Here is a 25,857-nt window from a genome sequence, read left to right on the forward strand (position 1 = left end):
CACACACTTTGTCCCCTGATTTAAGGAAGTGCTGTTCTTGTTTGTGTTTCATTTTTACTGACGTCCGCAAATGACCTCCCGTGATATATTAGAGTGAGTGTAGTAATGCGGACGATGGTGCGTACTCCTCCATAAACTTATTAGGGTGTCCATTTTGAGAGCATCGGGCTCCGGAAAGATGAGTGTTCCTCAAGTGGTGAGAGCACAGTCAGATCTGTGTGTGTGTGTGTGTGTGTGTGTGTGTGTGTGTGTGTGTGTGTGTGTGTGTGTGTGTGTGTGCACTTGTGTGTGTGCGCACACTCACGTGTGTGTGCGCACACTCATGTGTGTACTGTATGTATGTGTGTGTGCGCACACTCATGCGTGTACTGTATGTATGTGTGTGTGCGCACACTCATGTGTGTACTGTATGTATGTGTGTGTGCGCACACTCATGTGTGTACTGTATGTATGTGTGTGTGCGCACACTCATGTGTGTACTGTATGTATGTGTGTGTGCGCACACTCATGTGTGTACTGTATGTATGTGTGTGTGGGAGGGAGGAGGTGGAAGTTCACAGTTTGACAAGACGACGTACCCATCGTCAGGCAGGGGCATGAGACCTGCCAGCTATGCTGTACACACCCTTGGAGACAAGCTGTGAGCCGTCTCTGACACACACATCTGCACACAAAACGCACGCACGCACAGACACACACACCACCGCTGTGGTATAGTAGGTGGGCACCCTGATGAGGTGACCGTAGCGTGGCTTGCACAATCTTCTGTTACTCCTCTGACTCACCAGTTAGTCACCGACAAGCATAATCCTAACCACACACGCACACACATAATGATCCATAATCAACACGACAATAATGGAGTTATTCTATTTTAAACAAAGCCCAAGAGGCACAATCAACAACAGGGCTGATATAAACTGACATCTATTAGCGCTGCTGTGACACTGGCTTTCTATATTATTATGATAAGCATTGGTGTTCTTAGTGACGGTTGGTTAGGCTCAGGAATCTAGGAGGTGCAGTTCAGTAGAGGGACAGTAGAGAGCAGTATTGTTTTGTGGTTTTGAACAGGGAGCTGGTTGGTTCAGAAGACCGCTATGAGCGTAAAGAGAATTGGATGGAAGGCGGTTCTATGTACTGTTCTCTGTCTCTTTTCGACAAATGACTTGGAGTTGATATTCATGCAGAAGATGTCACAACGTTTCCATGGGAACTTATATTATTATATTATATTTATTTCCTACTAGGGTTGACCTATCTATTGATACACATTGTGCAGCCTGTTCAAACACTCCATGTGAAATACCTCAATAAATTATGTTGCCAACCTACTCTAGTCTGGACACCTACTGGTCCTGTTGCTCAATGATTCATGCTCAAACTGAGTTAATTAAAGAGCTCAGCCCTTACTTCATGGCCCTCTTCATGTCTCTGTGAAGCACTAACCTGACACCTAGCCATTCATGGAAGCTACATTGTTGAATCAACCCACGGTTATGAGAGCGCTACGCAGGCACTGTCATAACAGTTGAAGCTTTATGACCACACTACCCATACTCTGCACCACACTCCGGGTAGATGTTGCCCTTTGACACGGAGTTAAACTCAGCAAAAAAAGAAACTTCCCTCTTTCAGGACCCTGTCTTTCAGAGATAATTCGTAAAAATCCAAATAACTGCACAGATCTTCAATGTAAAGGGTTTAAACACAGTTTCCCATGCTTGTTCAATGAACAATGAACAATTCATGAACATGCACCTGTGGAACGGTCATTAAGACACTAACAGCTTACAGTCGGTAGGCAATTAAAGTCACAGTTATGAAAACGTAGGACACTAAAGAGGCCTTTCAACTGACCCTGAAAAACACTAAAAGAAAGGTGCCCAGGGTCCCTGCTCATCTGCGTGAATGTGCCTTAGGCATGCTGCAAGGAGGCATGAGGACTGCAGATGTGGCCAGGGAAATAAATTGCAATGACCGTACTATGAGACGCCTAAGACAGCGCTACAGGGAGACAGGACGGATAGCTAATCGTCCTCGCAGTGGCAGACCACGTGTAACAACACCTGCACAGGATTGGTACATCCGAACATCACACCAGAGGAACAGGTACAGGATGGCAACAACAACTGCCCGAGTTACACCAGGAACGCACAATCCCTCCATCAGTGCTCAGACTGTCCGCAATAGGCTGAGAGAGGCTGGACTGAGGGCTTGTAGGCCTGATGTAAGACAGGTCCTCACCAGACATCACTGGAAACAACGTCTATGGGCACAAACCCACCATTGCTGGACCAGACAGGACTGGCAAAAAGTGCTCTTCTCTGACGAGTCGCGGTTTTGTCTCTGAAGGCTGATGGTCGGATTCGTATTTATCGTCAAAGGAATGAGCGTTACACTGAGGCCTGTACTTTGGAGCGGGATCCATTTGGAGGTGGAGGGTCCGTCATGGTCTGGGACGGTGTGTCACAGCATCATCGGACTGAGCTTGTTGTCATTGCAGGCCATCTCAACGCTGTGCATTACAGGGAAGACATCCTCCTTCCTCATGTGGTACCCATCCTGCAGGCTCATCCTGACATGACCCTCCAGCATGACAATGCCACCAGCCATACTGCTCGTTCAGTAAGTGATTTCCTGCAAGACAGTAATGTCAGTGTTTTGCCATGGCCAGCGAAGAGACTGGATCTCAATCCCATTGAGCACGTCTGGGACCTGTTGGATCGGAGGGTGAGGGATGGGGCCATTCCCCCCAGAAATGTCCGGGAACTTGCTGGTGCCTTGGTGGAAGAGTGGGGTAACATCTCACAGTAAGAACTGGCAAATCTGGTGCAGTCCATGAGGAGGAGATGCACTGCAGTACGTAATGCAGCTGGTGGCCACACCAGATACTGACTGTTACTCTTGATTTTGACCCCCCCCCCCCCCCCCTTTGTTCAGGGACACATTATTACATTTCTGTTCGTCACATGTCTGTGGAACTTGTTCAGTTTATGTCTCAATTGTTGAATCTTGTTATGTTCATACAAATATTTACACGTTAAGTTTGCTGAAAATAAACACAGTTGACAGTGAGGACGTTTCTTTTTTTGCTGAGTTTAGGATCAGAATACCCATCTGACATCCTAACTATTAGAGCGAGAAAAACAGACTTTTTAGATCAGTGTCTCTAGGAGAAACGTCATCCTGCTCCATGCACTGCTGCATTTTCTCCCTCTCTGATCCTATCTCGCTGGGCAAGAGGAGAATGAGCAGGAGTCATCTCATCTTAACCCTCAACTTCTGTTTGGCAGTCACATTTTATTTGCAGCAAACACCCCACCCCCCTCCCATTCAGAAGCTCAATTGCTGGCAGTGAAGTTGAGTTCACAGAGATATAATCGCGGTCCCGAGACATTACATTTATTCAGTCGTTTCATAAAAGAGACCATGGAGGGAAAATTGAGGTCGTCTCTAGTTGAGAGGCGTAATGGTGACAGCCCATTATTGGAGCTTGACTCGCACTGGCCTATATGTCAGCTTTAAGGGAACGGGTGGTCTGAGGGAAAGGTGATGACACACACGCGCACATACGCACTGGTGGACGCACGGACGCACGCACGCACACACACACACACACACACTCGCATGCTGACAAATAACCTCACTTAAGACCTGAAGACTTGTGTTACCTCCAACAGCTAATACCTTGGCTTTAGTTTAGCGGGCTATGACAGATTTGTGGTGCGCATGGCACCCTGTGACATATAGAGCTATCAAGATATAGGATCATTTATTTTTATATATACTATATATGTATGATTTCCCTTTTTTTACTCCAATAGCATGTATTCTAAACAGGTCCAACTCCAACTGCAGTGTGTTTGGCTGCAGGCCAGGAGGCTGAGGGTTAATCTAGCTCGGTGTTCTCATCCCCCTTGGAGCCTGCAGGACTGCAGAGCAACACCTGCTCCAGACACACACAGCGGAATAGATAGGGAGAGTAGCTAGGACCACAGCGCTGGTTTGTTTTCACGGTGAGCAACCGTTTACCTGGCCGTGCAACACGTGGCAGGGAATAGCGTCACAAACCATGTCGCAGAATGCAGACCAGAATATCCGTGTTCTTAAAAAGAATGAGTCGTGCAGAAATGAATACAACGTTACAGCGTCTAAAACATACCATCCATCTGTACATTCACATAAGCTCGAGTTTTCATTCATTCATCCTTTCATCTTCACATTTATCCATGAGTTGTTGTGGCAACTGGACGATTGTATTTGCTGCTCATACAATGCATACTTTTCTAGATGGTCTCAGGTAGAACTGGGCTTTCCATCCAATTCCTGATATGACCTGGCCTGCATAATATTCCCACTGTGTAACTGTGATGCGAATATGCATGGGGTTTGTCCTCCTCCTGGCGTTCATCTCATGCTGGGTTCATAACTCGTCACGGATGCTACTGTAGGAGAATGAGTGGCGTGTGGATGTGGCATTTAGCATGTCAATTACACACTGTTCCGGTTTTCCAGAGGCTTTCTCCTGGGAAGCTGGGGGGTGTTTTTCTCTCCTGGGAAGCTGGGGGGTGTTTCTCTCTCTCTCTCTCTCTCTCTCTCTCTCTCTCTCTCTCTCTCTGTGTGTATAGTGCAACCTCATCATTAACGGAAACATATCTGCAGGGGGAATGAGAGAGAGATGGCAACAATCACTGACATTTCACTATGGATACAATAGACAGGGGAGATGTGTTTGGTATCATGCACACACATCATAAATTGAGGAGTGCTGATGGAAACACACACACACAAACACGTCAACAGTACAGATGTAGGATCTCCTTTTGGTCACCCTGTTGCAGGAAATTGTAAACTTGTTGTGTATTTGAGGTTTAAAACGGCTTCAGAATTTTGTACTTTCGATTTTTATGCGTCATACTTGATTTTCCCTTACCAAAAATGTATCAAACCCGACAAAAATGTCTGTGAATTATAATCCACGTAACAATTCACATTTCCTGTTGCTGTGGAATGATTTTCCTGCTGTAGCAAACTAGCTCAAATTAAGATCCTACATATGTACAGTACATTCATTGATTTTCTTAGGACATGCCCTTATTACAATGAGGCTTAGCCCTCCCATGCAGACACACAATGCCGCCTCTATGTTGTTATCAGCATCGAGTAGTTGTGAAAGGGGAAGGGAGAAAAGAAGAGCATGTTAAAAAACCTGAGAGGATACTTCCCCATTTCTCTAGTCTAATTATACACCTTAGCTTTATTCACTAAGGAACACATATTTATGAATGGAACTACACCGTGTGTACAGCTAGAAAGGGAAACAGTTCTTCTGACAGTTGATAATATGGGAACCCTGGTTGTAGTAGGTAGGTTGGGGGTCAAGCTGCAGAGGTCGTGTGGATTTGTGGTTTTGCAGAGGTTGTTTAGACACTGTGAATGATCTATGCGTGGGAGTTCAATGGTGAACGTGTGGCGATTGAATGAAGAGTTCGTGTGGGTTGTGAAGGAATCATGAAATAGATTCAAGATTGGTTGTCAAGGTTGGTTGAACGTTGAAATCAGGTTGTGTGGCAGTTGTTTGCAGAATAACAGGACATACAGTTGCACAGCAGACGTGTGGAGTTTGTTTTTGGGGAGTTAAGTAAAAACTTTAACAAAAGCATAAGGTTAAGGTTAAGCTAAGGTTGTACAAAGGTTGTCAGCAAGCTGACCATGTCAAAGGTGTTTCTGAAGCAATAAGGCCTTGGGTATACAGTATCTATCAGCTCTGTCAGGATCCAGCACCAGGGGCAACTCAGGATACTCCACAGAGTACGAAAGGCTTTACAGATCAGCTCCACATCGCTATCGGCAGACTTTTACATGTAAAAGGCTTCCTTTCTACAGACAGCTAGCTTATCAATCCTCCGGGGCATCACTCTCTGCTTTTGCTGACTCTGCAGCATTCAGAACAGAGTGATTACATCTGTGTGTGTGTGTGTGTGTGTGTGTGTGTGTGTGTGTGTGTGTGTGTGTGTGTGTGTGTGTGTGTGTGTGTGTGTGTGTGTGTGTGTGTGTGTGTGTGTGTGTGTGTGTGTGTGTGTGTGTGTGTGTGTGTGTGTGTGTGTGTGTGTGTGTGCGCGTGCGCATGTGGCATGTGAAAGTCAACCAACAAACTCGACAGCAGGCACTGTAACTTTTTGGAAAGAGTTCACTCTTCTAATGGCTAAAAATACAGCAGGATCAGCTATTAAAATGCACAGACACGTTTGTCTGTAAACCTCTTAGTACGTAACAAGATCAGTCCCAAGAAAATCATCAGAGAGACAAGAGAAACCATGAGACATAGAGCATCTGTTTACAAAAAACATCTGCCAAAGACATGAGGTCCTACAAGGGCACTCCTAAAATACGTTTCCCTTAGTCGCAGATCTAGGATCAGCTTTCCTTCCCTGAATATTAACGGTATCTAGGGATAATTCCATCCTTCTCCTATATGAAAGGCAGCAATAGAACCAGGAACTGTATTCAAAGCTGATCCTAGATTAGCCCCCCAGGTTTCGTTTGAACTTGTACACATAGCCACGTGAAGTAGGGGTACTGAGGATGATGCAGCACCCCCTGAAAATCCGAATTCAAATTTTTCACAAAAGTAGTGCACCGGGCCTTATGTAGTGTAGTGCGTGCAAAACATATATAATCCCCCCCTCCCCTACACAAAAACAACAGGATCCACATGCTCCCTTCACTTCAGTCAACACATAAATCCAGATCGTAAAGAACCGTTCAAACAAGCAGCAAGAACCACAAAGGCTCTTTATTCAAAATGAGTCCTGCATTTGCACTCGCTTTGGACCTTGAAGCTGGAGTGGTGTTTAACCACCAAATAAGATGTCATACTATCCAAATAGCCTACTGGTGCTATGAAATCACCAACAGTGTGGTAGTGCGCAGATCAAATGCTTCCCCAATCCTGATTTTACGCCTACAAAGCACATGACAACAACACTTCCAGGAAACTGCAATAATGAGCTCATGAAGGGGGGAAATGACCAAAAAAGAGGCAGGAATTCCTCTTGACAACACACAATAACACACACGCATGATGAAAGGAAATGGTCAGCTCTCTTACCCTATGAGGTCCTCCATTCTGGCTCCTCCGACTCCCCAGTTTGCCCACTCTTTACAGTGAAACCATCACCTACAGAGAAAACATTTTTGCAATTTAGCAGAGCCTCTTATCCAGAGCAACTTTCAAGAGCAATTTTAAGTGCCTTGCTCAAGAGAGCATAGTCGGCTCGGCGATTCAAACCAGCAACCTTTCGGTTAGTGGTCCAACGCTCTTAACCGCTAGGGTACCTGCCGCCTCTTGCAGTAGCCTGCGGTTGGCTAAGATATTTAACCAGCTACTGTACCACACACCTGGGATCGATTGAGTGAGCTTGGTGGAAGGAACTCATTAAGTATGCAGTGTCCCAAAGGGTGCGGTGAGGGATGGGTGACGGGGGGTGTTGTGGGAGGGGAGGCGCATCGCTTTCACATGTCATCACAGAGGAGGCTCCATGAAGACTTCCATGGCTCAGCTAACTCACATATATATTTCTCTCTTGCTCTCTGAGTCTCTTTGTCTGTCTCTCTCTCTCATCCACACTCTCAGTGTCTTTCCTTATCTCGCTCTCTCTATCTCTCTCTCTCTCTCTCTCTCCAGGGCCTCCTAAGTCCTCTCAGATCTTGGTGTCTTGGATTTCAAAGCTGTCCTTTAGGCCTTGTGATTTAGTGGAGTAGTAGCCTCTCTGTTCCCTCACTGTCCTGTATGCTCTCTATGTTCTTTTCCTCCACTGTTCTGCCCTGGGCCTCCTCTCACATAGACACTATTGGATAACAATGATGGAGATGGAGATGAACTCAGCAATGGCTGGGATTGTCAAGTGCTCTTAGTGGGATGTGATGATCACATAAAAGCTCTTTCCTCTCCAGTGCTGAGTCCTATTAAGGCCTAGTGCTTATTGTGCTTGGATGGTAGATATGGTCGATTGTTTATTGGACATTGATATTAGAAGGATCCGATCAGTAGTTAGTTCAGAGTGGGTATGAGGAAACACTAAATATACACACACGCACGCACATACACAAGTCACACACAAACACATCTATGACACATCCATAGATACTGCCAATACACTTACATAAACTTAGCAAAAAAATGAAACGTCCCGTTTTCAGGACCATGTCTTTCGAAGATAATTAGTAAAAATCTAAATAACTTCACAATCTTCAATGTGAAGACTAACAGCTTACAGACGGTAGGCAATTAAGATCACAGTTATGAAAACGTAGGACACAAAAGAGGCCTTTCTACTGACTCTGAAAAACACTAAAAGAAAGGTGCCCAGGGTCCCTGCTCATCTATGTGAATGTGCCGTAGGCATGCTGCAAGGAGGCATGAGGACTGCAGATGTGGCCAGGGAAATAAATTGCAATGTCCGTACTATGAGATGCCTACGACAGCGCTACAGGGAGACAGGACGGATAGCTAATCGTCCTCGCAGTGGCAGACCACGTGTAACAACACCTGCACAGGATTGGTACATCCGAACATCACACCAGAGGGACAGGTACAGGATGGCAACAATAACTGCCCAAGTTACACCAGGAATGCACAATCCCTCCATCAGTGCTCAGACTGTCCGCAATAGGCTGAGAGAGGCTGGACTGAGGGCTTGTAGGCCTGGTGTAAGACAGGTCCTCACCAGACATCACCGGCAACAACATTGCCTATGGGCACAAACCCACCGTTGCTGGACCAGACAGGACTGGCAAAAAGTGCTCTTCACTGACGAGTCGCGGTTTTGTCTCACCAGGGGTGATGGTCAGATTCGTGTTTATCGTCGAAGGAATGAGCGTTACACAGAGGCCTGTACTCTGGAGCGGGATCCACCATACTGACTGTTACTTTTGATTTTGATCAGGGACACATTATTCCATTTCTGTTCGTTCGTCACATGTCTGTGGAACTTGTTCAGTTTATGTCTCAGTTGTTAAATCTTGTTGTCTTCAGACAAATATTTACACATATTAAGTTTGTTGAAAATAAACACAGTTGACAGTGAGAGAACGTTCATTTTTTTTGCTGAGTTAACATAAAACACACTTCTTGTTTGATTAACTCTAAAAAAGCAACAAACCTAGAATTCATCTCTGTTGAAGTATTTTTTATTCCGACGCCACAGAGCTTTTCCCAGTTATGAAAACATACCATGAATATGATTAATAATATTATGCATGTATTTATTCAGCATAATTATTCTGCTAATCATTCACGGCCACAGCACCTGCTGAAAAGTGGGCTTCGGTATTGACACCCATACGCCCTGAGCACAGTTATAATAAAAGGTCAGTGTCCCAAAGGGCATGCTATTCCCTACAAAGTGCACTGGTGAAAAGTACAGCACTCTATAGGGAATAGGGTTCCATTTGGGATGAGCCCACAGTAAACACATATTTCCTATACATGTCAGACTCTATTTGAACCCTTTTTAAAACTGCTGTGAATGCACTTTTTGGAATCAACCAAGTCATTTGATTCCATTAAAGCACATAGAAGCTATAACCAAGGGGATCCGTTTGGGGGCGATTGAATCGAGTTCAGTGGACCCAAATAATTGAAAAGGTTTTCCAATGCAAAATGAACATTAACACATTGGACAGGTTCCTGTACCCCTGCCTTAGTTTAACCAGTTTTTCCTTGTTTCATGCCTACTAAGTGCAACCCTATTCTTCTGACACAGCATCTGAGCTATACCCTACCTTCTCTCCCTAACCCACGTCCTCTACATTCCCACCTTAGCTTCCACCTAGTCATGCATGCTAATAAATGCTGTAACTCGGGGCAGTGAGTGTCTACAGTCTGCCTATGCCATCAAACATGCATAAGTAACAGATGTATCTTTGATGTATTCATTTTGCCAGGCCTCTGTCTGTGACTCTGTGCTTGTATCTGTGCCTTACGGGCAAGCGTATAGCTGGAGAGAGGCGTCATTGCGTGCTCTGACATAGAGGCAGGGGAAGCAAACAGCATGTACACAACTACCTTGGATTTTCAAGTGATTTATAGTCATCCCGGAGAGCAAGTTGACGTTTAGCACTGTAGGTACTTCTTAAAATGTCCATAGGCAATGAGACATGATCGTATTGCATCGAGGAAAGCACTGGAAAACTCATAAATGAATAAAACTATCAGACTCAGCTGAGCAGAGCAGGAGATTCATATCCTGTTTATGACTTTGTTACAGCCATCAAATTGGATACAGGTCGGATCCGTTCCAATGATGACATCGTTTTATGAAGGACAAAGGAAAGCCCAATGTGAACCGGCATCCTCTCACGTGAGTCCATAACCCTGTCATCTCAGCGAACCTCCCACCAACACAAACTGTCTTTGTACTGTACACACACTGGCGAATAGACACACACACACACACACACACACACACACACACACACACACACACACACACACACACACACACACACACACACACACACACACACACACACACACACATACACTCCTCTGGATTTCCTTTTTCCTCCAAGCAGCTAGCCCAAACTCTTTCCTGGCTCTATTGTAGGGGCTATCACTTCCACATGTGTGCTGGCTATTAACAACAAGAGGCGGTCTGCCTAAAAGCATCCCTTTCCTGACTAGCGGGGTCACAAGCTGTCTCAGTCCCACAGAAACACAGGACACACCTCACTCAACTATTTCCTTAATCCCATTCCCTACTAACCCCTTAACCTTAACCGCTATTAACCACTATGAACTATTCTTCTTTACATAGAAAACAACAGCTAATTAAATAAAGCTATTTGCAAGTTGTATAATTATGGCCATGTGTTGTTGAATGAATAGGCTACAACAAGAGTCAAACATCAGCAAGTGCAGCTGGACAGAGAAAAAAAGATTCATTTTGAGAACCTAGCTAACACCCAATAGAACGTTTGTATTTAAAAGATTTGGCGTCATGAACCATGACATTCCAGACTTCATAGCCAATGAAAGTAGACTTAGTTTGTAGTGAGAGTGGATTATTTGTAAACTGCCTAGAATGGCAGTAGTTGAATAGAAGTTCAACGCAGTAGCGGCTAACAAACGCGCCATGCGCTGTTTCCGTAGCATTGTCATGACAACAGTGTGTACGCAGAGCTACTGGCCTTTGAAAACAATACACACACTAAAACCCCGAATACATTACTTATGTAATTAGTTGCTTGGTCTAAAACATTGGAGCATAGGCTACATTTGAAATGTATAAAAAAAGTTAATCATAACCCGGAGCTCTGGATTGTCAAACAAAGGCAGAACAAGTGCACTGTCTTTCAAAGCGACAAGCGCAAAAATAATGTGTTCCAATCCCATTTCATCACATTCACATACCTTCTTCACAAAGAAGTCTTCCAATCCAAGTGGCTAACTCCAGTCCAGACCGTTTTAGAATGTTCGTTTATTTAGGCTACTTTACAGTCAAATAAAGTCAAATAAATATCCACTGCAGAATAGCTGTCCTATTACTCCAAAAAAGTACACTTACCATGGCACTAAGAGACATGTGAAAATCAACTCGAACTTTCTCCGCCCAGTTTCTCTCATTCATTATTCTTCAGCCCGCGTTTCATCCCTGAAAGGATTGCTCGCTCCGCCTCACTTCACTAGAACACCGCCGGAACGTTTCCCAACACACATGGGCCCTTTGATACATTATCGAAAACCCTTATTTTAAGAAAATATGTTTAATTTTAAGATTGTTTTAATTGCCCACTTGATAACGGTGCCATTTCTAGTGTTGAGAAAGAGAAATCAAATAAATCAAAGGGTTTTAGGACCAGTTCAAAACGTAATACAGTACAATGAATGTAGAATGAATACTATAGTCCCTGTTCAATCTCTCTCATGACACACTTTAAAGTCATAACTCTGACGAACATAATCCTTGAACCCTCCGCGGTTCAAACACATGGAGTGACACCAGCATTAGAGATTATCCGTGCTCACAAATTCTTTCACGTCCTATGCAAAAGGTTTTGTGCATTTAAGCTTTAGGCCCTACATTGACGTAAAATAAAAGTAGTTTATATAAGGCATGTCTTTGGTTAAATATGTTATTAGCCCTTTCACAGATTTTAGCAAATGTTGATGGCGTAGAAAACGCCTGCAATAATTATATGTATAAACGCTTTATTGATGTTAGTTGTCCTCGAACAAATTGTAAAAACAAATACATAATACTAATAATTATTATTTTCTTTTGGCCTATTTCTTTATTCGGGCAGTCAGACATTAAAATGAAATATTATCCTACGATTGCTGAAACAAAATCCCCTGTTGGCATCAGTCCACTCTACACGAAGGGAGATTACTTTTTTCTTTTAAAGGCCATGAAAAAAAATGTGTATATGAGTTCAAAGACTGTCATCATAAAGGAGACTTCAAAGGTCTATAATTTACATCTAGTGAATGATAACATTATTACTTTATGATATTAGGCTATTCATTCATGCCTAGCCTACAGCCAGGGACTTTGGCATTACCATTTTAAAGAGATATCTACCAACTCGGATTAGCTGAGATGAATTTGAGACCCTGATATGCGTGGAACGCGCTCAAAGCATGGCATGGATGTTGACCCTATATCTATTAATAATTGGGGGGGGGGGGGGGGGGGGGGGGGTTGTATCTTGCTATTACATGTTTATTAATCCAAATGCTAGAACTGAAGTTAGTTCTGGGGGGATTTTTTAAAATTCTATTCTATTCTATATGCGTCAATTTAGTTGGGAAAAGCCTTGTATTTCTTAAATATAACATCTGTTAGTTTTGTTAGTTTTGTTCGAATGGTGCACGTAAGTAAGTGCCACTAGATGACAGCATATGTCTGCAAAAAATAATAAGAATAGGTGGGACAGTTATTATGGCTTTGTTTGTGGGACCCTGTGATTTTCATATAACATGCAATGAAATGGAAAATTAACAATGCACTGAATAAGATATTGCAAGAGATTCGATATTTGACTGGTATTTGTAAAACATGTGTTTTATGTGTTTCTGTCAGTGTTGGGGAAGCTACGCTGAAAATATAGTTCACCAAGCTACCAATTACATCACACTGGAAGAAGTTGAACTACACTAAAGCTACCCTTAAGAAAAATATAGTTTACTTAACTAAAGTTACTTTGGAAAAGTAGTTCACTAAATCCAAACTACTTTATGATAAATGATCATATCTAAATCTGAAATGTTATACTCTACGAATTGCAAGAACAGATGAACTCTGGTGTATGTTAACAAAATGTGTAATTTGGCCTTTTAAACAAAATAACTGTTTCAAGTGAGAATTAGGCAGGTATGATGCCGAAAAAGAAAGGACATTCTTGCCTACAACAATATTTTATTTTATTTTAGCAAAATAAGTAGTGTGTAGGATACTTCCAGTAGTTAGTGTGTAGGCTAGTTCTAGTAGTTAGCTACACCGCTACATGTTAAAAAAGTAATTAACTACTGAAAACACTACCGGGATTTAAATTAAGTTCAACTACCACTAAGCTACTGCAAAATGTATTTTATTGTATTTATTTAACCAGGCAGGTCAGTTACGAACAAATTCTTATTTACAATGACGGCCTACCCAGCCAAACCATCCCCAAACCCGGACGACGCTGGGCCAGATCATGGCCAGTTGTCAAACCAGGGTCTGTAGTGACAACTCTAGCACTGAGATGCCGTTCCTTAGAGTGCTGTGCCACTCAGGAGCCCCAATTACTAGTTGTAGTTCACTCCTCCCCAACACTGGTTTCTGTGGGGTTTTGTTTGTTTGTGATGTTTTGTGTGCCTATTGATAGAAGGGTGTGTAAACTGTTGTAGCCTAATACATTAATGTAGGCTACCTGTAACCAATATATAATTATTATTATTTTCAATTCTAAAACAAGAATAGCTTAAGTCATTATGCATAACGTGCTCAATACAATAATACAATATGTATTAAACAACGTCAGAAAATAATACAGTGGTATTTTAATAAAGTGTCAAATTCAAATGATGACGACATTTGTGTTAAAAAAAAAGGGGAACGGATATCCTACTTATTAGAGTTGCGATGTACCAAGGGAAACGTAGTTATTTTGGTCATATTCCCGAATGAACTCTACGCATACTGAACGTAGAAACACAATTAAACTGATTTAAGTCTACGAAGAAAACGTACGTTTATTTTGCTTTGGCTCCTTGGAGATTCCCCTTCCTGGTGTTTTTGAGGTAACGTACATGATGACTGTATTCAATACCTAACTCGATGGAGTGGAACGAGAAATTAGATATTAGCTAGTTAAACAAATAGCTCAAGGATGCACTGGAGTGAGGCAGTAACGGTGAACAATGTATTCAGCAGCTAACGCAGATCAAACTGCAATTTCGGATAGAACTTAACATTTGGCTGCTAACAGAGAAAAGTTAGTACGTTCGACAATCAAGAAAGGAGCAGCTTGTCCTTAGCCTTACATCACCAGCTACGTGTTTTGAGGTAAGAATCCTTTCGACCTAGATTGTATAATCATAAATGGACTCAAACCTTTGACAATGTCGATTATGCCAATCTATATTCGTGGTTGTCTTTGTTTACAATTGTCCCCCGGCTTTCTTGTCTCCCGCTGTCCCGCGTCATTCTATGGGTTGACTATGCAATGATTTCTTGCTGATACATTGTAGCTAATTTAGCTGTCACGCTGTGCTGCTTTTATAAACTTTGTTGCAAGTTATTTTATTTCCCCGTGGTAGGAACGTGATGGTAGTTGGACTAGCCATTGCTCTCCAGCTGAACCTAAGCAACATATGATATGCTTTGACTGTCTGTCTGCCCCTGTATGGCTAGTCTAGCCCATTCATAGACGCGAACTACCCTTAGCGCCTATTGATGAAGGTATTTTCTTCTCGTAAAGTACTTTAAGTAAAAAATACTTGAATGTACCACTTAAGTCTTTTTTTTTTTGTATCTGTAATATAAATTCATATTTGTGACTAATATTTGTGACTACTTTTAGCTTTTACTTCACTAACTTACATTCCTAGAGAAAATAATGTACTTTTTACTCCATACATTTCTCTGACACCCAAAAGTACTTGTTATATTTTGCATGCTTAGCAGGGCAGGAAAATGGTCCAATTCACGCACTTGTCCGGAGAACATCCCAGGTCAACCCTTCTGCCTCTGATCTGACAGACTCACTAAACACAAATGATTCGTTTGTAAATGACCTCTGAGTATTCGAGTGTGCCCCTGGCTGTCCGTAAATTAAATATAATGGTGCTGTCTGGTTTGCTTAATACATGGAATTTAAATTATTTTTACTTTAACTTTTGATGCTTAAGTATATTTTAACAATTACATTTCATTTTGATTCTAAAGTAGGCTATATTTAAAACCAAATACTTTTAGACTTTTACTCAAGTAGTATTTTACTGGGTGACTTTCCCTTTTACTCAAGTCATTTTCTATGAAGGTATCATTACTTTTACTCCAGTATGACAATTGGGTACTTTTTCAACCACTGCACACAGTGTATGGATCTGTAAAATTTGCTACAGTAAGTGTATCTTTTTTTATTTGAAAGATTCTTTCTTGCTGATATGAAAGATAAAGGCCATGTGTTTCGAAAAACGTTTCGCAAGCGATGATTATTGACGTTTCTTAACGTAATTGCAGTTTACAATTTTTCCAGCTATGGCTAGGCTAGCTTACAATAGAGTAGAGTAGAATGAAACTGATTCCTAAATGCTAAATAGAACCGACATGGCCTAAGGAAGAAACGTTGCCAAATAAATGTATGTAATGCTTTTCCAATCTATAAGTGTCTTACTCTTTCAAACTGGTGTTTGAAGACTGCACCATAGCCATATTTTGTCTACTGAAAACCGCTTTCTGTTTGAGAGGGAGCTTACTACATGGAAGAGCACTCCTTGCTTCAGGGAACATGCACACCACTCTTAAGTGTTATGACAACGCTTGTGTTTGTCTACTATGTCAGGACAGCATTCTGTACTGGCAACCTAAATGTAGGCCATTTCCATCAAAATGGAACCATGAGCACAAACATGTGAAGTTCATAGGAGCATATCAATTGGGTATCAAATGAAAACTAAGAGTCTATATTTATGAGAAATATAAGCATAGATACATTTTTTAACCATTTTCCATCTTAAAATTTGCCAAAAAAATGAAAGGCTTAGATTAGGGATGCACAATATATCGGTGACCTTATCGGAATCGGGCCGACATTAGCTAAAAATGCCAACATCGGCCCGATGTCGAGTTTAACGCCGATGTGCAAAACCAATGTCAAAGCTGACGTGCATACCTATATAATGTAGATACATGACGCAATGACGCCAAGGAAAATGTAGCGCTACACGTGCAACACAGCATTCCTAACCTAGCCCACAATGTCTGCTGTGTGGATCGAGCAGTCAACAAGTTGAGCAGTCATTTGAAAGAGTAAGAAAATTTCAGCCAGACAACTCAAAGGCGAAATCCATTAATGCCAAGATAATGGAATTCATTGCCCTTGACAATCAACCGTTCTCTGTCGTGGGTGATGTTGGCTTTCGCCGACTGGTCGAGCACCGGTACACCAAGTGCGCTATTTTTCAAATGTTGCCCTACCGGAGTTACACAGTAATAGCGTCACTGCTATTATCTTCACGACTGACATTTGGACCAGCGATATCAGCCTCATGAGCATCCTGAGTCTGACAGCACAGTGGGTCATCAAGGATTTCATACTGAGGAAAGTCGTATTGCATGCTCATGAATATGCTGGTGGTCATACCGCTGCTGCCATTTCAATGACATTTGAGAACATGTTTGAAACTTGGAAACATGAACACACTCCTAGCTCCATTCAAAACAACTGACTCGAGAAATAGGCTCATCAACTGCGCCTGCAGCAGACGTGATACACTCGCCTGCTCAACAAAACTGCCGACACAGGTTGTGAACAAGGGATTCGGTGGCATTCTCTCTTTATTGTATCGCCACCATGTTCAATGCTATGTACATGGACCACTACTTCGATGCAGACAAGAAACAGGGTTTACGTGAAATGTTACATACACAGCTGGACAAGATGGAAATGGACACAGTGACAGTGCGCACCGAGGAAGAGAGGCCATGGACAGACAGAGCTGAAACTTCACTGCTTGACATGTAGTAGGATGAAATCCTGTTTGAGAATGAAACGGCTGAACAAATGAACAACAAAATATCACAGCAAGTAAGTGAAAGAACTAGGTTTTGATTATGTTTTACTGGTAATGGGGACATACGTAAATGCCAACAAAATAACTTTTTGGTCAGTGTGTGTAATCTGTATTTAACTAGGCAAGTCAGTTAAGAACAAATTCTTATTTACAATGGCGGCTTACCCCGGACCAAACCCGGACGACGCTGGGCCAATTGTGTATGGGACTCCCAATCACGGCCGGATGTGATACAGCCTGGATTCGAACCAGGGACTGTAGTGACGCCTCCTGCACTGAGATGCAGTGCCTTAGACCACTACGTCCATGTGTGTGTGTTAGCTATTTAATGGTACTAGAATGCTTAAAAGGCCACAAAAAATGTTTATCGGTTATCGGTATCGGGTTTTTTGCCAAGGGAAATATCGGATATTGGTATCGACCAAAAATGTCATTTTGGTGCATCACTAGCTTAGATTTCCGGATAAGCAGAGGGAAAAAGAGCTTTAGAAAAAGTCTTAAAGGGCATCAGAAATACATCAAAACACAATGTTAACGTAAAGAACCCCTGCCAACTAATATCAACACTTAGATTTAGTTTTGGAGAAATTGTTTACCTTCTGTAGGTTTAAGAAATATTGCCTTGTGCCTTGTAATTCCGTTACCAAAAATCTAATTTCAAAAATATATTTCTAATGTCTCTCCCTCATGAGGGAGGATAATGAAAGTTCACAGAAGTAACAAGTAATGGTAGACCTAACAATTAGTTGTAGTGATTTTACTGATATCAATTGTGTTTGAGTTATTAAGTGATTAAAATTGGTAATTCTGTTACCGAAGTCTATGCCACTTCGTCGGTGATTGGTCAACAGTAGGGATTCTTCAGTGCACTGTTTGTTGTCATTCAACGAGAGACGACTCATTTCCATGAACCTTTTGTTCACTTAAGAAATACTGATTAGTATTTGATTAGTTAGATGTAAAATTCCGCGACTAAGATCTCTGCAAAAACGTCAAAATGAATGACATGTTTCTAGAATGATCTTAGGTGAATTCTGACTACTTTGAGAAAGTGTATATTGGCTACGGCAAGGTCTTTTAAGGAAGTATGCGAGCGCCCTCGTTCAGTTCACCTAGCTGAGTTTGGCTGGGCGCTAGCAGAACCAACGCATGCGGAAGGCTTAACACCTACCCATGAGCCCCCTCTTTCCATTTACTCTAACCAGAATCCTCACCCACTGATCACTGAAAGACACCGGACGTCCAGAAAAGAACATTACAGTATATTGTACTGAACTATACTCTACTTTACTGTTCTGAACTATACTCTACTGTACTGAACTCTACTGTACTCTACTACACTGTGCTGAACTCTATTCTGCTGTGTTGTATCGTACTGTACTGTGCTGTGGTGTCCAAACCTGTGAAATATGAGGAGAAGGACCTTCATATCCATAATTTGCAACTCTGTGTAGTACAGATCAGGGACTCATGATGTAATTCCGTTACCGTAATTCCGTTACTGGATATATATCCACAGATTTTTTTTCTCCCAACCTCAAGGTTCCATGTCATAGCTGACACCCCATTCTTTCTGATCTTTGAATCTTAATTCGGAGCAGATATTTAGAGTTTTTTTGTCAAACGTTGTCACATAAAAACGAATGATGGGGAAAAATGTATACAGTTACGTATCTGGATATTATTTTTGATGAGATATCGTATCATTTTGACATTATCGCAATATTATTTTTGTGCTTGTTGGCTCTACCTGCACCAAAACGCCAATATTTTTCCTTCGGCGCTTGTTCTCCATCTTCTTTTTTAAATAGGGAGCCAATTTGTTTACAGCACTTTTATTTCCATGACTGATCAACTTCTTTTCTCATGGCTCTCTCTTGTCCCTCTGCAGGAGACATATGGTGAGCAATATGTATGGAACATCGAATCTCAATAAATTCACAGTATCGAATCGCAATACATATAGAATCGCAATACATATCGTATCGGAACCAAAGTATCGTGATAATATCGTATCGTGAGGTCCCTGGCAATTCCCAGCCCTAATAAAAACCTGAGGGTGATTTTAACCGTAATTCTATTACCAAGGTTTGCATCTTCAGTTTTTCCACGCAATTAGTTTTTATACATTTTTCATTGGAACATGTTAGATGTAGTCCTTGTGCATAGAGTTGTGTGGTTTGTGAAACTTGGTTTGACATACATTTTAAAGTAAAATAGGTGAAGTGTGTTATAGACTATAACACTTTTGATCAACACCAATGTCAATAGTGTTATATTATTCATTTTCATACAGTAGTGCTTTGCTATATGCGAATGATCCAGTAGTTCTGACTAGTCGGACCAGTTTGGGTTCTTCTTTCAACATGTGTGACAAAACAGGAAGAGGTCTTCTACAGAGAGGCATTACCTTTCCTTGCCAGGTACACAAGCACACAGTTCCAGGTATCAGACAAGTATGAGCCAGCCAATTCACCACTCCCTGTTCTATTAAACAAAATGGCCTATGTGTTGCAATGGGGAATAGACTGTGTGTGCTGCTTCCTATTGCTTGCTATGTAGCTAATGATTTACCCACTGTTTTGCCGTGGGACCCAGACTTGAGTGCAGTTGTTGTGTCTAAGAGGTTGTCTAAAATATACACTGTAGGCCTATCGTTTTTTTCAGTGTTTTCTACCAAGGAATATTGTGAAGAGAGGAAGGGAGGAATGAGGTCAAAGGGGGAGAGGGTACGGAGGGGAGAATAAAGGAAGAGAAGGAGTGGAAAGAGGAAGAAAGGGAGATTCGGGAAGTTGAAGGCTTATCTCAGCAATGTGACGGGACAGTTGAGCAGTGGTTGGTGGTGCTGTTCCACACTGGCTTATTAACCCTTTATCGACACATGATAGCCACTTTCCCCTTTTTTAAATACTTTTTGGGCTTTAATACCTCTCCTTTCATTTTCACAGTTTATGATAAGAAGCCTAGCCTCCTGTAATTATCATATAATAATAGAAATAGGCTAGAGTATACAGTGTTATCGTACTCAAGTCCGGTCTCGAGACCACATTTTGAGTGTTTCGTTGTCGGACACATTTTTACTTTTGTTGACACGGTCTCGGACAATGAGGACTGTAATTTCTTCCCGAGACCAACAGAGTAAAAAACTCATAATAAAAAAAAGAGATATATATTGTCACATACACATTATCAGCATCCATTCAGTCAGTCCATAAACCTTATTCGCCAGGCCAGATGTCCATTCTCCTTTCATGACACATTTTTTTATCGCCTATTGAAACCTGGGCTTCCTACTTTACTCGTAACATTGCTGTCCTTTACTTTCTTTGAAAAATATCCTCAAACTTTGTCCGTCTTGTCAGAATTTTCTTGGAAGGGAAGAATCAGGGAAATTGTTTGAAAGTTGCACAGTCACTATTAGTAAGGGAAAACCGGGGAAGTTATAACATATTTTGTATTTTTATCTATACTGAACAAAAATATAAATGCAACAATTTCAGCGATTTTACTGAGTTACAGTTCATATAAGGAAATCAGTCAATTGAAAATAATTAGGCCCTAATCTATGGATTTCACATGACTGAGCAGGGGCGCAGCCATGGGTTGGCCTGGGAGGGCATAGGCCCACCCACTGGAGAGCCAGGCCCAGCCAATCAGAAAAAGCCTTTTTTTGGGGAAAAACTTGATTACAGACAGAAATACTCCTCAGTTTAATTATCTGTCTAGGTGGCTTGTCTCAGACGATCCCGCAGGCAAAGATGCCAGATGTGAAGGTCCTGGGCTGGCGTGGTTCCACGTGGTCTGCGGTTGTGAGGCCGGTTGGACATACTGCTTTGGAGGTGGCTTATGGTAGAGAAATGAACATTAAATTATCTGTCAACAGTTCTGGTGGACATTCCTGCAGTCAACATGCCAATTGCATGCTCCCTCAACTTGAGACATCTGTGGCATTGTGTTCTGTGTCAAAACGGCACATTTTTCGACTGGCCTTTTATTGTCCCCTGCGCAAGGTGCACCTGTGTAATGATCATGCTGTTTAATCAGCTTCTTGATATGTCACACCTGTCAGGTGGATGGATTATCTTGGCAAAGGAGACATGCTCACTAACAGGGATATAAAACCATTTTTGAAGATATTTTGTGCATATGGAACATTTCTGGGATCTTTTATTTCATCTCATGAAACATGACACCAACACTTTAAATGTTGCGTTTTATGTTTTTGTTCGTTATACTATAGACCTGTTTGGGTTAGTGGTAATTTGTAGAGTGGCTCACTATTTTCCCTCAGCATGCATTTTGTTCAGCAGTCTAAATGTCTAAAGAAACCATATGTTCATCTGAAATATGGACACACAACATCTCCGGTCTTGATTTGGACTCTGAATCGGTCTCGCTTTAGGTGGTCTCGAACACAACACCGGCAGTATCAGTCCTGCTACTGAGTAACACTTGATGGAGCGTATTTATCCGTTTTGATCTCTTGAAATAAGCCTTTCACTTTCTCTGCCAACATCCTAATGCGCCTGCGCGCTGCTTGACTCGCTGTCATTCTCTGTTAAGAAGAGATTGCATCTGCATCCACTGCACTTATCAGAGAGGGAGAATTATATCTTTTTTAAATATAACGCAATGAAAACAGCCCCCGGTGCAAAACATACAGTGTGTCCAGGATGGAGCATTGCAGTATGGGTAGTCATTTATTTCTGAAGCCACGACGGGGCGGAAGCGAGGATGTTTCCTAATAGAAGTCAAAGAGGATCAGCATCATAAAACACTGGGATTATGAGCGCACGAGAATGGACCGGGCAGAAGACAGTGGAATTTTGAGTCTAAAATCAATTCTGGATGAGACTGTTTAGTACCATTTTCACGTTTTTAATAGCCTGACATGTCGGCTCTGGCATGATGAGTCCCTGCCCTCAATACAATTTAGTCAGCTCCGGAGTTAGTCACTGGAAACTGGCAGATTGCTACAATTGTAGCCTACATGGTTTATTGTGAATTCGCCTCTGTTTTGCAGCTCTGGTACTGACGGTAATTCGATACATTGTTCAATTTCTGTGTAGGCAACGCTTTACATTGTAGTTAACTACATTGTAATAAGCAAGACTGTATTGGCATGAATGAAATATGTTTAATCTTCAATATTGGCGCAGCTCATTTGATAGTGATAGGCTATGTGCCTTTATATAGCTTTTTATGTCGATAATGAATATACGTGAGATTGAATATTATAAGTGGGGTATTGTATTCGCGTGTTAGAGGCACCAGGCAGGCTACAGTTTTTGTCTCCATGGGAATAGAAAATGCATGTGCATATAATTAGACTTCACGCCTTCATTGCACCGGAATGCACCATCGTAGTTCTCCTGGCATAGTTAGCCTACTCGCTATGACAGGTTGGCACACATAAAGCCTACTGTATACAAATGAACCACCAGACCGCCGCATCACCGATGGGATCAGACTAAAAATAAAGCTGCGAATAGGCTACCCAGACTGCGGAGCGGAAACCGGGTTCATCTCGCGTTTCGTACGGTGGACGCACCGGCAAAGGACTGCAGACCATAACGGGACACTCCGCTATAAAGGTCGCACGTGTCGGATATTTAGTAGAACTTCTCCTTGGATTGGGACTGTCTAGGAACATTAGCCATATTTCATTATGTGTTGTTCGTCTTCTCCCCTGCGCTTTATGTAGACCTGCGTACACGTTGTTTGTTTTTTTTTCAATTTCAGTTCCCGAAGTTCATGTTTGTTCTCATGTTATAATAGCTATTCGGGACATTACCTCAGTCAGAGTAGCCTAGTTGTGAAGAGTGCGACATTTTGTAAGCACTCAGTATCCCACATTTCAGCCACTAAGAAATGCAACGGGGTGATTTGAGCAATATTCTGGGTAATCCGCTTTAGCAGCTGTGGGCAAGTGTCGAAATTTGAAAGATGAGCTTTGGATACCAGAGCTTCAGTCAGTGTGCCAGCAGTGCCTGCACACAGAGAATCACTCATAATCTGGACTACAAGTCAACTGAGACAGTAGACTGAGACTGTGCTTCCCAGATAAACATTACAGTAAAAAATAATACAAAATTAAAGGACTTATTGGTTTAGTGTATTCAGATTTTCTTTTGAGTTTAAAGCTTATTCAAAGCCATATAAATACATAACAAAAATAGCCTAATATTTTACAATAGCAAAATCACTTGGTTTGTTACCCATGCCATGGTTTGTCCTTTAATTTGACATTAATTAATTCTGGCTTAAGCAAAACCAACGCCCCAGACCTCTGCCAGTCACTTTTCAGTTATTTTTTGGTAAAAACTGTTTGATTCCTTTTTTGTCAACAAACAAAAAAACATTCCAGTGCCTCAACTGTGCCATATTATCTCAGAGATGTCGATTGACGGAGGACCCGGTCATCTTTGTGTGTGCTCCTTCCACTGCCTGTGTCTGTGTGTGACAAAGGGTTCAAGCATGAACGATCAGGCATGAGACTGCATACGCGAGGGAGGAACACTGCAAATAGTGCAGAAGGAATAGTTGAATGACACTCCAGACAACATGGCCCAGAGAGTTAGTTAAGAGGCCTACAAGTCTACGACAGAGAAAAATTGGTACCCACTACAGAGAAGAGAGGAGTGTGAGTTATTTCCTGGAGAAAGTGTCAAATTGGAATCAGTGCCCGAGGCAAGCAATTACATTTTGTATTGAGCACTTCCTCCTTACTGTGGGAAATCCATCCTGATCTGGAGTTTGAAACGTTGTCGTGTTTTACTTGTTTTTTGAATACCCTCGCTTTGATTTCCTCATTATTGCCTTTCTATTAGATTTGTTGGTGTTATAGCCATCTTCAAGCACACTTGGAGTCACTTCACAGGATGAAATCCATCCCTTTTTGAAATGGGGCTTGTTTCGAATTGTGCCAGTTGGAAATTTGTCAGGACTGAGAACACATGAGCAGGGTTTTCACCCAGCCCTAGACTCCCCCTTTCCCCCATCCCCCACCCTTAAACTGTAAGCCTGAGATTGAGACACAAGGCACTGTCACTCCGCTCCTCCCCGTCCCGGGTTCAAAGGGTGAGACCCCCAAGTAGACTGCAAAAGGAGGATGGGGAGTTCCGCCTCCTCTCTCACCGCGGAGACCGAGTCGGACCACGGCTTCCGGAGCACCCCGTACCCGTCGTCGCCTCCTATGGGCTGGCTTAGGAACAGCCACAGCAGTCCTGTGTGGGGCACCACCTTCATTACGCGCCAGCAGCATCCGCCCCTTCCGCACAGAGAGCGCAGGTAAGAGCCAACATTTCACTCCTCAGTCCACTGCATCTTGGCGAGAGTGCCAGACTGGTCAGGCCTGTTGATGGGCAGCAAGGAGAGAAATTGGCCATGCTCTGTAACACTAGGGCTTGTATTACACAGGGACTGCTGTTACTGAGAGCAGTAAGAGTGAGCGTAAAGGACAGATAGCTTAGTTGTGCAAATCACAATATTGTGATAGGTGTTGTGTGTTGTCTTTGAGTGTTATCCTAAGGGTGTTTTGTTATTTTTAGTGTGGAAATTCTCAGAGCACTCAGATCCACTCTAAATCCGACATCTGCCGTTGCGCTATACAGATTTACTGTCGACTATTATGTCATATTCAAGCCTTTTCAATAAAATCTCTTTACATGCACTGACAATATTGCAGTATCATTCAATCTGATAAAATATTATTCAATCAAAACTATTGTTCCACCACCAAATTTGATCTAGTCATAGTTCCACTTTCATGTTTTATATCCAATATGATATCCAAAATCCACTTAAGCTGGATTTGACATCTGACAATCCCGCCTCTTAGTACCTCCCTCTTCAACTCTGTGCCGAATTTGAGGAAAAGCTGATTGGATCGGTGTGCCAAGTTGATTGCACCCATGGAGTTACCCGGGCACGAACTCTCTCGCCGGGTTGTTTGGGGAGCTCGTATTATGGCAAATACTTTGGAGGGCTCCCAGACTAGACAACTGTTGATTCCATGTTGTCGCCTTAGTTTGCGAACACTCGCTACACCTGGCTCTGTTGTTTGACCTCTGTCGGAACCTGCCGCCACACCAACAGATGGCCGCCGCTGCGCAGATGGCAGAGTCCTCCCTGCAAACTGACCCGACCGCCTAGTGTAATTAATGGTGTTGTAGTCTATAAAACCTTGGAGGATTCGCCAGTCTCATTAAACATCTTGTTAGCTTAGGGGGGGGGGGGGGGGGGGGGTTAGCGTTAGAGGCCCGGTCATTTTTCCAAGAAGGAAGTGAATGTGAAACCGGACGAAGCATCGTTTCAGAAACAGCTTGCTATCGTTTTTTTTATTTGAAAGAGTCCTGATGTTTTGTCGTGTTGGCAGGATGTGCTTTCATTGGATATTTCCCCACCTAGATTTATGCCACTCTTTGAGTCTGAGTTTTGAATGATTGAGGATATAGGCCTAGCTAGTCAGTAATGTGAAAGGACAGCCTAGTTTGAATAACCTGTTTTTACCTTTAGCTCATGATAATTGAAACAGGTGGCTCCAACTTCCCATACCGTTAACCGAA

General features: G+C 42.4%; 2 protein-coding genes across 3 annotated transcripts in view; one reads left to right on the top strand and one right to left on the bottom strand.

Annotated features, from left to right (window-relative positions):
- LOC129855798 (ankyrin repeat and fibronectin type-III domain-containing protein 1) overlaps positions 1-11,622 on the bottom strand; it is a 285,590-nt gene extending 273,968 nt beyond the window's left edge. Inside the window, exons 1-2 of the mRNA XM_055923840.1 lie at positions 11,420-11,622; positions 7,115-7,183 (exon numbers count right to left, since the gene is read on the bottom strand). Of these exons, the coding sequence (XP_055779815.1) occupies positions 7,115-7,131 (17 nt within the window). The 5' untranslated portion in view covers positions 7,132-7,183; positions 11,420-11,622. The remainder of the gene's footprint in view (positions 1-7,114; positions 7,184-11,419) is intronic.
- Positions 11,623-14,270: 2,648 nt separating this feature from the next.
- capn15 (calpain 15) overlaps positions 14,271-25,857 on the top strand; it is a 73,680-nt gene continuing 62,093 nt past the window's right edge. The window contains exon 1 of one of the 2 annotated variants that reach the window (XM_055923870.1): positions 14,271-14,558. Coding sequence is in view for 1 of the 2 variants with exons in the window: in XM_055923860.1 (XP_055779835.1) it covers positions 24,402-24,580 (179 nt within the window). In the remaining variant the exon portion in view is untranslated. Of the gene's footprint in view, positions 14,559-21,828; positions 24,581-25,857 lie in introns of those variants that run through there. The other variant, XM_055923860.1, reaches the window with a different exon arrangement.

Source organism: Salvelinus fontinalis, chromosome 1 (genome assembly GCF_029448725.1).
Source record: "Salvelinus fontinalis isolate EN_2023a chromosome 1, ASM2944872v1, whole genome shotgun sequence".
Taxonomy (NCBI): Eukaryota; Metazoa; Chordata; class Actinopteri; order Salmoniformes; family Salmonidae; genus Salvelinus; species Salvelinus fontinalis.